The sequence below is a fragment of the Solea senegalensis genome, linkage group LG20 (assembly GCF_019176455.1).
Source record: "Solea senegalensis isolate Sse05_10M linkage group LG20, IFAPA_SoseM_1, whole genome shotgun sequence".
Lineage (NCBI taxonomy): Eukaryota > Metazoa > Chordata > Actinopteri > Pleuronectiformes > Soleidae > Solea > Solea senegalensis.
In genome coordinates, this window is record NC_058039.1 from 5785537 (window position 1) to 5800289 (window position 14753).

The 14753-nt window shown below is 42.9% G+C and overlaps 2 protein-coding genes across 3 annotated transcripts; one reads left to right on the forward strand and one right to left on the reverse strand.

The window, feature by feature from the left end:
* Positions 1-1213: 1213 nt before the first annotated feature.
* LOC122786801 (SH2 domain-containing adapter protein E-like) lies at positions 1214-7878 on the reverse strand. The gene is made up of 5 exons (XM_044053297.1): positions 6898-7878; positions 5000-5126; positions 3409-3648; positions 2740-2986; positions 1214-1373 (listed from the first exon to the last, which is right to left on the reverse strand). The coding sequence occupies exons 1-5, from the start codon at positions 7393-7395 to the stop codon at positions 1214-1216; spliced, it is 1272 nt and encodes a 423-aa protein (XP_043909232.1). The 5' UTR covers positions 7396-7878.
* A 964-nt stretch (positions 7879-8842) lies between these two features.
* On the forward strand, positions 8843-14575 carry pygo2 (pygopus homolog 2 (Drosophila)). Of its 2 annotated transcripts, none has more exons than XM_044053029.1 (3): positions 8843-9864; positions 10491-10543; positions 10793-14575. In XM_044053029.1, the coding sequence occupies exons 1-3, from the start codon at positions 9813-9815 to the stop codon at positions 12506-12508; spliced, it is 1821 nt and encodes a 606-aa protein (XP_043908964.1). In that variant the 5' UTR covers positions 8843-9812; the 3' UTR covers positions 12509-14575. The 2 variants fall into 2 exon arrangements, with proteins under 2 accessions (XP_043908964.1, XP_043908965.1); XM_044053030.1 differs by having other exon boundaries at positions 8843-9046.
* The last annotated feature ends 178 nt before the right edge of the window (positions 14576-14753 follow it).

The following is a 14753-nucleotide window of genomic DNA, read 5'->3' on the forward strand; positions in this document are numbered from 1 at the left end:
GATTAAAAAATAAAACAAAAAAAACCCATCACATTTCTGTTTGAGTCGCCTTCAAATCCATCCCCACGTCACATTGAATCAATAAAAGTGCTTGATCACCTGCACAACGACAACAAGACACCCAGGTAAACGAATAAAAGAAGCAATCTGGAGTTCCAAAGTGGATGATTAAAAAAAAATGTCACATAAAAATGTAGTTCAAAATTCAGTGGTATCCCTGAGCTTCATTGAATCTTGGACAATTTCATCCATGCAGGCTGCATACCTACGTACTTCACAGTGGTAGGCAAGATCAGGTGAGTAATGGTGCACCACCTCTTTGACACAGCTGCCCAAGCCAAAGCATCGTCTGAGTCACAGAGTCATGGAAAAGATAATTTGCTAAAGAATGTTAGAAATGAATACATTGTGGTGTGTGTTTTTAGAGCAGCTTATTTTGCCTTATGAAAGTAACTTGGTGAGCTATCTCCCACGAGTATCATCCTGTCTGTAATATTCAGCCTCACAATCATCTATTACTACTGAAATTGTGGTCATTATTACATTACTTAACATTTATAAAGGAGTAGGTATTTCCAAATAACACCTGGGCAATACAGGTCTAAGCAAATGAAACCAAAGGAAACATATCTCCCTCGAGTATAAATATCTGTGCTCTAAGCCTCATTTCATCTATTACTATATAAATTGTTAATGTATTTTTATTACTTAACATTTATAAACAATATAAATCATGACATAACAACTCATATTGTTTATCTATCGAAAAACAATATGAGTTAAAAACATGCATACAGATATTAAATGTGTTGTGACAAATTTTTATGTATGTTATTTGAAACGTAGAACATTAATCTTTTTTAACCATCGTGACCCTTGTGGTATATAAAAATGACAGAGCCACTCTCTGGAAGTGTCTGCTTTGATAAACTACATAATTACCGCAATGAAAGGACACGTTACATGTACAGTAGCTGTGTGAATGGTGGAGCTTATTTGAAACGTAGACATAAATTACACCAGGCTTTAAATATCACTACGGTAATTCAAGGTCTGAGGCAGTATGAAATGCACTGAATATTAACCGCCTTATACGTTAAAAGTATATAAAAATGTGACATTAATTACTTTCAGCTGTTGAGTTTACAGCAGCACCTATCTCATTTTTCATATGCTGCAGTATGAGAACAGTATGAGCTCGCAGTGTAACGTTTCAGCCCTTGGCAGTATGAAATGCACTGAATATTAACCGCCTTGAGGGCGATGGAGTAAAAATGTTGTCCGACTCGCTGTTTCTGACCAGGAAACTGGCTTCTTTGCAGGACTGCAGCTGAAACTCTGCCTCCTGTCGAGTCACACAGCCATGGTACCAGCTGGGAGGAGAGAGAGAGATTTCATTTGGGATAGATCAAAGTGTTAACATTAGGAGCTAAATTCATTTAAAATCCCTGAAAAAAAGAGAACCCAGGAAACTGGCTTGTATTTAAACTGCAGCTGAAACTGTCCACAGAGGTGAGTCACACAGCCATCAGCTCTGTGGTGTTTTTGTCTTGTTTAGTTCAGTTATAGATCAAGTTTAGGTTTAAAGTCACTTAAGTTCATGTCACTTTTGGTGTGGGTTTGATTTTCACTTAACCTTGTTTTTTAAATTCTGTAGTCTTCCTGTTGTGTAGTTTCATGTCACGAAGCGTCAGCTCTGTTAGTGTTTTTCATTGTTTAGTTCAGTTATCCTTAGTTTCACTCGCACCTGCCCTTGATTCCCTCCCCCCTATATAGTGTCCCCAGTTCACTTCCCCTTTTAGTGCGTCGTTTCATGTTTGAGAGAACACGTCAGAGTCAGTGTGACACATTTTGATTAATAAAGTCACGCACCTGGTGCTTTTTTCAAGTTTGATTCTTTTGCACTGTCCCCTTTTCTCAAATGATTCATCGTGCCTCCCCCACTACCCTGCTCCAACACAGTGTGTTCACCGTTCTATAATCAGCTATTCAACTGCTTGTTCACAACGACAATTTGTTAGAATCAGGTGTGTTTGAGCAGGAAAAAACATGTAGGGCAGTGGCAGTGGGGACCAGGACCAGGATTGTTGATGAAAATGAAAATCTGATCAACCATGGCATGGCACCGACTCAAGACAAGACAAAAGTGAAGTGAGCATCGGAGTAGAAAAGAAGAAGGTGATTTAAGTGACATGGCTGTTGGTCTGAAACTGGTGCCCTACAGGAAGGACACACAGCGGAGATGTGGTGAGAAAACAAGGTCTTGATTTGTTTATGTATAGTATAGTAGTGTGTGAGTGAATTGTCTCCGTATGTTGGACCTTTGATGGACTGGTGACCTGTCCAGGGTGTACCCCACTTTTTGCCCTATGTCAGCTGGGATTGGCTTCAGTCCCCCTGAAAAATGCCTTGTTAATGTGAGAAGTCAGTGGAGAATGACCAGACTGGTTAGGGATACTAGAGAAGCTACAGTAACTGAAATTACCACTGGTTACAACCCGGACACAGTATGCACATTTGTCCAAACTTGAGTGACTGATGGGTTACATTAGAACAAGGTGACCTGAGAACCTAATATGTATATGTGTATATGTACACTCCTTAATTTATAGTTTTGTAAAACTGAAATATCTTCAGTAATTCCCATGTACCTACAGAGCTAATCTACAATTACGACTTTATTTGTCTGTTGCTCCTTTTATAATTTCAGATTCCGGATTATTTTGTTTGTGAGGATACCTCTGTTTTTCCAGGGGCAGGGAAGGGTCCACACAGCGGGCGTCAGCGTCAGGGCTGCTGGCTGATGTGGTGGAGGATGGTGACAGTAGTGTTGGGGGTGAAGATCGCAGGATCTTCTGGGTCCAGCTCTTCTGCCTCAGATGCTGATGCTGAGACGGCGGCTGGGTCGGCGGGTGCTGTGGCTGCCTGGTGAGCGTCGGCGGAGGCGTCTCATCTTTGACTGAGCGCTCCAGACTGTCAAACTGTGCTGCGCAAAGACGAGTCATGAGAGAGAAGATATGAATTTATGTAATGAAAGAACTGACTCCATGCCCGGGGTTGAATATAGAATAAGAAGACAGCACTATGATGTTTCCATACAGGATATTATTTTGTATGCTGTTGGTATGTGCTGCGTCTATAAAATATGAATGTGGTGCAGGACTGGCTTGCAAATATATTTTTCCCTCTGAGATGGGGAAGAGGAAAGGCTGATACATGAATCTTTCTGGTTCAGGAAAAATGTGCACAGAATCTGTGACATACTTTTATTTTTGTTAGTATTCAAATTTGGTTCATTCATACATAAGAAAGGATGAATCATTTAATTCACCATGCATGGACCTTTTTAAAACTGTTTTGTTTTTTTTTGTTTTTTTTAAATGCTATCCACTTCATAATCTGCTGTACCTGACAGAGTTCTCACGATATGCTCCTTCTTCCACTCCCATGGCAGTTCGTACTCCGTGGGCGGACGAGGATCCAGGTCCGGCCGTGTCATCTCGGCCGGACCGCCATCACCACCACTTCCCTCATATGGGACGTCATAGATCTGCAGAGGCCCAGGCTGGCTGTCTTCCACCGTCACCTCACTGCCCTCGGTCAGCACGGTGACCTTCAGCAGGTCTTTGGACCCTCGACGTCTGATCTCTAGCAGGTAGAAAACATGAGATTGAGGATTAAGATTAGCATTAAATCCTCTGCTAATAACAAAGTGACTAGAAATAGCTGCATCTAATACTAGACGCCTTCTTTAAAGAGAGTTAGGTCACGTGATGTTAATTCCATTGGAAATACGTAAGACATGACTGAAAGCAAAACGTCTTTCCAGTGTAGATTATTTTGTTAAATATACTTTACCCAAAGGTTAAAAAAGACTGCTGATGCTCAGGGGGATTAAATGATGACTGATGGACTAAGATGGTGGTGAAGTGAAGTGGTTGACTCTCTAATCCATTTCTGCTTGAACTCTGCTCCCCCCGGACTCTCATTAATAATTGTGTGTGTGTTTTAAACATGAGATGAAGTTTGATGACACTGAAAAGGGACTTTATCTTGAAATGAAAGTTAAAATCACCTTTTAATAACTGAATTTTGACTATCAGAAATTAAACAAAAAGCCTGACTAATTGTGATTGAGAGTTACCCTGGGGTAGACGCTACATAAAACGTGGTGGAGCTTTTATTAAACACTTCCATTTCATACCAAATTCCGTGACTCTTGAATTCATTAACACATGTTGGTTAGGCCCATGGCCTTTTCATGCTGGGAATATTAATTTCAACTTTTAGTCATGAGCTAAAAACTAACTTCGCCAAAAATAGATGTGTTGTTCCTACGTTATTCCTTTGGCGACATGCTCTCGTAGCTTTGCTTTTAGACTCACTGTGACATCAGACCTTTGCTTCCTCAGTATGATTTAAACTGACGCATAAATTGACTCGGTGACACCTTCACATCCTCTGTCATTTTCTTTGAGGAGGCCTGGCTCTGACTGAAGTGACTTCTAGCAGAGAGTGCCGCAATAAAGCATTTTCACATTCATAGCAGGCTATTGTGTAACCCTTTCAGCTAAAACAATGGAGTAATGGAGTGAAAGGTCGGCAGAGCATGTGATTGGATGGCAGTCCACCAGTCATCCTGGATGCTGGGAACTTTTGATAAATGGTCAGACAGGTCCATGTAGAGGTTTACTCAGAGCTGCATCCGAAAGGGGGGGGTGCAATGAGGACCAACTTCCTTTTTAGAGAATAGCACCAGGAAACAGAGACAGGAAAGAGGAAGCAGGAAACTGCACCCATTGTCCGAACGCAACAGAGTTGCTGTGGCAACCCCATGGGGTGCAGAGAGCACTAGGGGAGTGAGTTCATGTTGTCACTGTTCGGCCCAGAGAGTCACACAGGTGCTAACATGTGGTTAAATGCCAGTGTATGATTGTCTCACTTCTACTCTTATCAACTACAGGAGGAAACACTGACAGTACAATAATAAAGATGTTACCAGTTATCATCTGCTGGGCATCATAAGGCTCCATGTAACCGTCATTCTCTCCAAGTCTCTCTGCCTCCCTCTGCTCTCTGGTCTTCTGGGCATCAAAGGGATCCGCGTAATCCTCAAGAATGATCACCTGCATCAGAAAATACAAAGAAAACGGAATGTTTGAGCACATTTAAAACACTTCGCTGTGTGAAAAGAAAAATGATTTGATGATCAGCAGTAAAAATGATGTTAAATTTTACTTAATTTGTTAATTCTTTGTCTAAATCACAATAGATGAAATGCTCCTTATATATTTGACAGGACCAGTGACATCTTTGAATGTCTTTTTTTATTTGAATAGCAGTCCAAAACACAACGATATTCAATTAAGTGTCCTATTAAAAGCTGGAACGAGCGGATGTCTGGCATTTTTACACGAACATTTTAGTCAAGAAAATAGCTCCAAGACAGACTGCATGGCACCTCATTTACATGTCCTTCTGAGGAGCCTCTCTTTTGTCTCTTTGTTGCAAAGTCCAATCTCTTCACATTCGCATCTCTCTGTCAACAGTCACATTTCTGCCAAACCAGTCATGCCTGACTGTCGAGTCATCTCATCGAGTGCCGCATAATTTCTTGTTTATTTTACAAGACACTTTCAAGAGACATCACTCAATGGAGCTGCATCTTTCCAAATAAACATTTAACAGGGTTTTAAATCAAATAGCAGATCCTTGACAGGCTTAAATCAGTACTTTTTCATTTTCAGACATACATCTTTCTTGCTTTGACATCCTGGTTTATTTATAAATTACCTAATCAAACTAGAAGTTGATGTGTGGATTTGAGAGCAAAAACTGGGATTTACTCCCATTTTGCAACATAAAACCTCCATTTTATTCCTCTACTCTTTTATCTGTCCCTTTTCTCACCATCCCTCTACTGTCACCTTCCTGGCTTCTCTCTTTTTTTCAAAGCCAAGCTGGAGGGAACCTGGGTTAGCACCCGAGTGTCAGATAACACAATGCTTTTTATAATATGATAGCCTTCACCAGGGGGCCTGGACTTAGTGAAAGACAGGGGAAGAGACGGAGGGAGGGGGGAGATGAGGAACACAGAGCCAGATTACAGCAGAGGAAGGTGAAGGCCTCGTCAGTGACCACAGCTTTGTATTCAAGGGAGGGAAGGTGGGTGTGAAAGGGCGAGGGGTGGAGAGGAACAGAGGGAGAGATAGAGAGACAGACTGAGAGGAGTGGACACAATGGGTGCTGCTGAGACAAAGGGGAAGGGAGACATAGAAACTTTGATATCAATTTTCAAAACTTGGGCCAGATCCAAGCTTCTTCATTGTCACTAATGTTATTTTTGTTTGGCTGCTGCAGGTGTCAGGGAAATGTGCCTCACAGTATGTTGATTTTATTTAATGTGACATCTGACAACAGCTGGAAACCCCCAAAAATCATTCAGCAGTGTTGAAAAAGACATTTTATCTGATGCACAAGCAGAAGCTGCAACATTCTCAGTTACACTACACTTGTTAGAGAGATAACAATCTGTAGTATGATTGATAATCAGTGATGGATTATGACATTCTGCTAAATGGTTTGTTCAGCAACATGTTAACCGGAATCTATGAAACTATTTTTTTATATTACACCTAGCTTTTATTTATTGACTGATAGATTGTGATATATGCTTCACAAATGAATTCCCCTAAGGGGACAATAAAATATCATAGTGAGTATTAAAATATAGTGGTAGGAGTGCCTCACAATTGCAATATTTGTATTACAGGACTAACTATACTCACAATAATATACACAAAAATACAAATAAAACAACAACATGATGCTGTATAACTAAGGGAATATGATGGAATTATTGGTATTGACTGATATAAAGTGATATTTTGGACTCACTGTTTCTGTTTTGCTCTGGACTGTAGGTTTCTCTGCTTCAGGAGCCACTTCTCTGCTGATGGTGCCACTGTTGAAGTTGGGACTTTTGTCCTGTTTGTCCACTCTGATCAGCCGGTTGATGTAAGCACTGGCAGGCGGGGAACTCTTCACAGCAGATCTGTGCTGGTCCTCAAACACCGGCTCCGCTTTGGAATTCTTGCGGCTCTTCCCAGACAGAAGGTTATCCCAAACTTTTCCTTCTTTGGGTGAACTCCCACCGTCTGCGGCCGAGTTCTTACGGTTTCTTCCGGACAGGAGAGATCCAACACCGCCGCCTGTGCTGTCAGCGGAGGAGTTTTTGCGATGGGCCGCTTTGGATCCAGTGGTTTTGGTACCGATGCTGACCACCAGTCCGCTTTTATTGACTCTGCAGGTTTGGGAGCCTGACTCGGAGGCTGAGCGGATCCTGTCGGTGCCATTCTTCAGATTGATGGGGAACTCCTTGAACCACTTTGCCATTGCAACTCAGATGTAAACCAACAACGCTCTCTCTGGCTTTTTTCGACACCTTTCAGCGCCATGCACCAGGGCCCCAGAGACGCACCTTTAGAAACCACAGCCTTTCTAACAAAAGACTTCCGTTGCTTTATTCTGGGATAGAACCTGCATAACCTTTATAGGATCTCCACACCTTAGTTTAAAAGCATGTCATAAAAGCCAACAGCTCTATTCTTAAAAGTCAAAGACTTACAAACGGGATGCCAATTTGGCACGTTAAACTAAAAACCATACCCTTTGATTTAGCCCATTTGTAGTTTTCTTACACCTGCTCCTTCTTCTTTACAGAGGAAAAGTTCATTCCCTTTGGATAAAGAGTTGTCTTCTGTGGTGGAAGAGCTTTAAGAAGGGAAAGTTGGTCTTGCTTCTGGTTTTAGGTCCCATTCCCAGAGTGGTTTCTCTTTGACAACCGTCCACTGTTGCAGTGAAGCTCCTACTGCGTCCTGAGTGTGGTTCAGGGTGGGAGGCAGGACAGGGTGGGCGGTCATATTAACTTTTTTTTATCATGTGAATACAATTTAGCATATAGACTAAAGATAAAGGTAAGTAAATGTAGTCAATAGTAAACATATTTCATAAACACCATGACATTTCCATTTTATTTTTTAAATATTACGAATTAAAAGATAATAAAATAGAACCATATATACACAATGTAAAACAAACAAACATGGTATACTGTCTACAACATATACAGGGTGATTAATGCGTGATAATAACTACACAAAATTGTTTAATTTATTTTCCTTTATTAAGAAATCATTTGAGATCCATTGAGGGAGACCTGCATCACAGCTCACCAAATGATGTTCATCTGAAATAATACACAATACTCAGACAATATAAAATGCAAAATACAAGGAATTAACAAAATAATATTTCAACCTACATTGAAACATTTTCAAAAGAATTAAACAGTATGTTGAAATGATTCCATGACCAGGGAGCAAAGTAAGTTTAGTATAAACTTATTTTTTCAGTTATATATATTGAGTTTCTGCTTAACTTCTCTGCATCTATTAATTGTAGGGATTTTTCTAAATTAAAAAACCTGAGCAAACGTTGAAAGTTATATTAATATTTTTTGTATTAATTATGTCTTGGTACATTTTAATAACGTGCATAATTGGCTGTCAAATGAACGTCCATCCCTGATATAATTTTTATAAGGAAATGGTCCGTTCTGAGCTGCCCCATGTTTAACAGTGAAAGGTAGGGCAGTCATTCTATGAAATGAATTCAAAAATAAACACAGTGGGCAATAATACAACCTTTAGACGTTTAATATAAATATATGGTATTATACGTTACATATCAATCCGTATATTTATAAATGCGGTCAATTTGGTTTTAATAGTCATTAATTATACCTATCGACACCCCCTTTTTTGCGACGAAATGTAACCTTCCATGGTGCGCGATTCTCCTGTTTGTCCCTCTTTGTCCGGTGGCGACAGTAGGCCATGATAATTATGGCAAAATTTGCGTTTTTGAATGAATTATAGCTGAATGGTGGATCGTCAAGCATACACCGTGTGAGGACTGGTTTGCTGGCAATGACACACCAGAGAGTTTCAGTTTAAAGGACAGCAGAGCAAGCAACGGAGAAAGGGTACAGTTTGCTTCCAAGACAGTCTGCAAGATGGCTAGCTATCTTCAGTGAGATGCTAACGTTAGCTAGCAAGCTAATGTTAGCATAGTGAACTGTTCTCAAAACGTGATCGACTGCTTTTTCTCACACATGCTTTGACAAATGCAACGAAAGGCAAATTTTGATTTCAGAGAAACAAGTCACAGTTTCGGATTCATGCATCAGTGTTGCAGCTATTCACCGCTGCTCGCTAGCCACATTGAGTAACGTGGCTAGCCAATTAGCTATAGCATTAACTAGCTTGCGTTAGCTAGCTGGTTCAAGTCGCTACACATCTGTAAGTGATCATTTTAGAAAGAGGGGGGTTCTTTGTAACTTGCTTGTACCGGCAGACGAGCCAGGTATCAAGCAGCCAGTTTCCCGCAGCTATAGCAAAAACTGGTTTGGCTCAAAACGAACTTACTTGTTCGACTAACGTGAACGAGCTCAGGTTTACCTGATGTTTATTTGGTGACCAAATCCCGGCGTGACAGAAACCGTGGCGAGACATTTGCAGCTGGAAAGGAGGTCGCAGACCTGGGCCGGCGTCATTATAACATCATTTAACAACCAAAACGTCTTCGTTACTGCTGTGATGATTATGATGATGATAACCATTCCATCGTTATTGACATGACCTGAAGGCAGATTCCACCTTCTCGGCTCATAGCCTTCAAGACGTCGTCATTTTTAACTTTTTTTTCCCTTGAACGGTGATATGCCACTTCACCGACAGTCATATTAGCTAATGGCTACCGAATCGGGGAGACTACTGGCGGGACAAGGAAAACGAAGCAAAGGTAGGAATTAATTTCACCCATCTCCCAATCAGATCGGAATCATCCATTACTGCGCTGCAATGGGCTGCACTGGTGCTGTTAGCAAATCCCTTCTCGCCTTCCCCATATGTAAACTTCACGACTGTCTCCGGCGGTGGCTGTTTCTCACAGAATGGACCCGTGAACAGGGTTGATGTCTCTCCTGCTATCAGTGTATCTTCAACTTCGTTTCCTCGTCCTCATGTCTTCGTCTCTTCCTGTCTCCCTCATTGACCTTACCTCTTCTGCCTCTGTTTGCGGCCTCTCTCCCTCTCGCCTGGGTCATTTGGTCTGCCTGGGTCATTTGGTCTGCCTGGGTCATTTTGCGATTCAAGGCTTCATAAATTTGGTGATGATAACGCCTGGATGTTCAGCATCTTGTCCTCATGCCAGTCTATGTCCCATCATTGAATCCATCCCAACTGTTGGACTTAAACAAACAGGCCTAGGTCTAAAGCTGCTCCACTCTGTCACTAAGGGGTATTGGCCAATCCAAATGTGATACTTCACTTGATTGGTGGACCAATGGAACGAAACACTTATTTCTGTTTTAACTAATATGATATTTACCCCCTTTCCACCCCATCCCTTCACTTGTACTATTTCAGCTTCACAAATGAAGAGCCCAGAGAAGAAGAAGGCGAGGAAATCAACCACTCAGGTAATACCATACTTAGGGTACAGTCAGAAACTGTATAAAGCACTCTCAGAGCACCAACACCTGCCAGGGCACTGAATTCCTTCTCCTGTCCGAATACCACCAAAATCAAATGATTTAAATGTTTTCCTTTACTTTTTTATTTACGCTGATCACAGTCAAACATAACCTCAACGGAGGAGGTGATTAAGTTATCTGCTTCAATGAAAGCAATAATATTGTTGCTCTCTATTTTTTCCTCTTTTGTTTTAGGCGGCGGGGTTCTCCCACCTCACTGAGTTTGCGCCTCCTCCGACCCCCATGGTGGATCACCTGGTCGCCTCCAACCCGTTTGATGATGACTTTGGGCCGCCATCCCGACCTAGTGGGGCAGGTGGACCAGGTGGCGCTCCATTTCTTCCAAGCCCAGGAGCAGGTGGAGGAGGTGGGTATGGTGGAGGCAGAATGGGTGGTGGCATGGGCTTCATGGGTGGCCCAGGTGGACCAGGTGGTGGTCAACCTAGGCGGGGGCCACCGTTCGGCCCTCCATCGAATGCTGGACCCCACCATCAGCTAGGCTTTGGAGGAATGCCGGGTTTCGGAGGTGGTGTTGGTGGAGGGGGTGGGGGAGGAGGCGGTGGTGGAGGATTTCCCCCTGGCGGCCCTTCTCAGTTCAATATGCCACCAAACTTCAGTCCACCCATGCACCCTGGCCCGGGATTCAACCCCATGTTGTCACCAGGTGGCATGGGAGGTCCCGGAGGAGGGGGACCACCCCACCCTCGGTTTGGAATGCCTCCACAGCAGCAGCATGGACAGGGTGGACATCCATTTAACAGCCCACCATTACCAGGTGGTGGAGGCCCCAGAGGGCCCCCACATGGCCCCCTGCCCTCCATGGGAGGAGGCATGGGTCCTGGGATGAATATGATGGGTGGTATGGGTGGTGGCCCTGGAGGCAACATGGTAGGTCTGCAAGGTATGCCCCCTCAAGGACAGTTCCCTCCATCACAGGATGGTCCCTACCCTGGCCCCAGTCCACCAGGGCCAGGCAATGAGGATGGAAAGAACTTTGGAGGAGGAGGGCCACCACCTGGGCCTCAGCAGCAGCAGCAGCAGCAGCAGCAGCAGCAGCAGCAGCAACAACAACAACAGCAGCAGCAGCAGCAGCAGCAGCAACAACTTAACCTAAATCCCAATGGCCCCCCTCCTAATAATACCACTCCTGGTCCTCCTCCTAACTCTGGTCCACCACAGCCTGGTGGTGGCTTCCCTGGCCACCCTGATGTTCAGCAATCTAATGCTAATACACCTGGTCAGCCTCCATCAGCACCACCGCAGCCTAACCCTAACTCTTCTCCTACTGGTCCCCTGAATGGATCAGGTCAGCCCCAGCATCCACCAACCAGTCAGCTACAGCCCCCAAGCAATGCAAACACACCAAACTCTAATAACTCTGCCCAGCAACAGCAACAATCCACTCCTCCACACTCTGCACCTGGCTCCACACCTTACAACCAGCAGAACAACACTCCTGGTGCAGGTGGTCCCATGCCAAATGCGACCCCCAATTCAGGTCAGAACAACATGACCAACAACAATGGCGGCAACACTCCTGGCAGCAACCCCAACCCCCCCTCTAACTCCACCTCAACCCCAAACACCCAGTCTCCTCTGCCTCCTGGTCCTGCTGCCTCTTCAACCGGGCCAGGATCTGGACCCGGAAAACTTGGCGGCCCTGGTATGGTCTTCCCTTGCGGCCTCTGTATGGCGGAGGTGCACGATGACCAGGACGCCATCTTGTGCGAGGCGTCGTGCCAACGCTGGTTTCATCGTGACTGCACAGGTCTGACAGAGCCAGCGTACGGGCTGCTGACACGGGAGAGTGCTGCTGTTTGGGCCTGTGACTTCTGCATCAAGACCAAGGACATCCAGGCCGTGTTTGTGCGCCAGGGATTAGGCCAGCTGGTGGCAGCTAATGAGAGTTGAGGAGTGGGTGAAAAAGGAGCAGCATGGAGGTGCGACATGTAAGGACACATAGATACATCTTTGTTCTGTATCTGAATGACCTGTAAGCCCAATTTTCTCTTGAATAGCCCTTTACTTGTTCACCACAGAGAAACATACTCATTGACATCCATGCTTATGTATAGCACTTTGAGTGACTCTAGGCAAATAATTTTTTTTCCCCCATCCCTCCAGTAGGAGTCAAAAAAATCATGATGAATGTTTAAACACAGTCTTTCAAACATCTTGCCTGCCAACCAGCAAAGCACTGACACCAACACACTACCTCACACACTTTGTGACTGACTGGCACGGACGTACCCGCACTGACTGACTGGAATTGACTGGGCACGTTCGCGGGCCACACGAGTGTGATGGTATTTTAAACACACACATAAACAGTCAAACCCACATTAGAATTAATGGGATTAATTGTAAACACACGATACATATATCTCTTTGTATGGAAAAAGAGATTCCCTCAAAATCATCCTTTGACGAAGTTTCTTTAAAGAATTGATTCATTGATTTATTCTAGCACTGCTGTATCACAGTTGGAAACAAGTGAACACCAGTTCATCCATATATTGACATGTAAAACTGTCATACTGTAAAACAGAAATGTCAGGTGGATTTTTTTAAAGTTCATTTGATTGTTCCTGTCCCTGCAATCATGAGTACATACACACACACACACACGTTGACCTTGTTCTTCTTTATATTTGTCATTTTGTGTCCAGTGCTGATTAATCCAAAGAAGACATGGGTCAAGATTTCATCCACACTTTAAAGAGAAGGTTTTTAGCATTTAGGCTACATCTATACTGCTACCATTTTCACAAAGAAACGCATCCATTCTGCTCTGGAAGTGCCTGCTGTCAGCCAAGTTTAAGAAATGCTGCTGGCTGCGTCTTACGTTGACATCTCTACGGCAACGTTTTAATATTGACTGAGAAAAAAACCGACCATGGAAGCATAGTTACCCGCTTTTGCTTCCTGGTTGGTTCTTATCAGCCACAACTCAACTACTAGCTGTGAACGAGCAGCTCCGTTAACACTTGACCTCATCAGTCTCATAAAATAAGTTCTTGTTAGTTATGTTTTCTGGAACAAAGCACAAACAACAGACGAGAGAATCAGCTGCCACTTTACACTGGCACACACACGTTATAGGTTATTTTCAGGTGTGTTGAGGAGCTGAGACGCAGATCGTTCTCATCTGAAAATTGTTTAAATGAAAATGCAGTAGTATATATGTAGCCTTTTTAAAGTACTTGTAAATATTAGCACAAAACATTTTCCCGTAACACATCAGTGGTGATCATGCTGCAGAGTTGACCAATGAACAAATGAATACGTTGAACCTATGTGTCTTGGTTGTATACAGTATGGTGTTTTGGGTTGTTTTTTTGTTTTTTTTACACCATACGTTTTGAGTCAACTTTTTCTCTCTCTCTTATTTTTTTATCTCTGCAGTACACATGAATTGTGAAATCAGTGCTTTTTGGATGGTGTTGGCATAGCGAGTAGTGACATCATGTCATATCAGATGTGCATAGTCATTTTCAAAAAAAAAAAAGAAAAGAAAAAACAGGAGGGGGTTGCATGTGAACCAATGCAGTAAATGTTTGATCTGTTCATGTTTATATTCTGGCCTCTGTGCTGCAAGAGTCCTTGAAGTAGACCAAATAACTAAAGAGCGGAAAATACCCATTTTTCACACTTCTGTCACAGTATACGGTGTTTATGACTATTCTTCCTTCCTTCCTTTCCTTAATTTACTTAATGCAATGTCCGAGTTGCCTTTCTTTTCTTGCTATGTCTCAGCTGTACCTTTTTATTTTGTACTGGTATTTGTGCTGTGCTTTTGCTCTGCTCTGGCGCCTCCTGGTGGAACCCGGAGGAACCACTGTGTCCCACACATGGGTGGGAAAGGGAAAGGTACTGAACTCTGAAGTAAAGAGACTTTTTTTTGTACGTGTCTGTCTGGTTTTATCCATTTTTCATTTGTTTCTTAATTGTTGTATTAAAATGAGGATTGGAAATATATTGGAGAGATAATGTAATTCATTTTCCCACAGTATTAACGTCCTTTAAAGTTGTGATTTCTCTCAGATCAGTTTGGGCAAAACCTGCAAATGTGGGTCTGTAAAGTCTTCGAAGTTTTACATTTACATTATAAAAAAAATAGTGTAGGTTGACAGCATTATTATTATGTCGTTATACA

Coding starts and splice junctions, on each gene's coding strand:
- pygo2 (XM_044053029.1), top strand. CDS start 9,813: ATGGCTACCGAATCGGGGAGACTACTGGCGGGACAAGGAAAACGAAGC. Junction 9,865..10,490: donor ACAAGGAAAACGAAGCAAAG/GTAGGAATTAAT, acceptor GTACTATTTCAG/CTTCACAAATGAAGAGCCCA. Junction 10,544..10,792: donor CGAGGAAATCAACCACTCAG/GTAATACCATAC, acceptor CTTTTGTTTTAG/GCGGCGGGGTTCTCCCACCT.
- LOC122786801 (XM_044053297.1), bottom strand. CDS start 7,395: ATGGCAAAGTGGTTCAAGGAGTTCCCCATCAATCTGAAGAATGGCACC. Junction 3,649..4,999: donor TGCCCAGCAGATGATAACTG/GTAACATCTTTA, acceptor TCTACCTGCTAG/AGATCAGACGTCGAGGGTCC. Junction 2,987..3,408: donor TATCGTGAGAACTCTGTCAG/GTACAGCAGATT, acceptor GTCTTTGCGCAG/CACAGTTTGACAGTCTGGAG.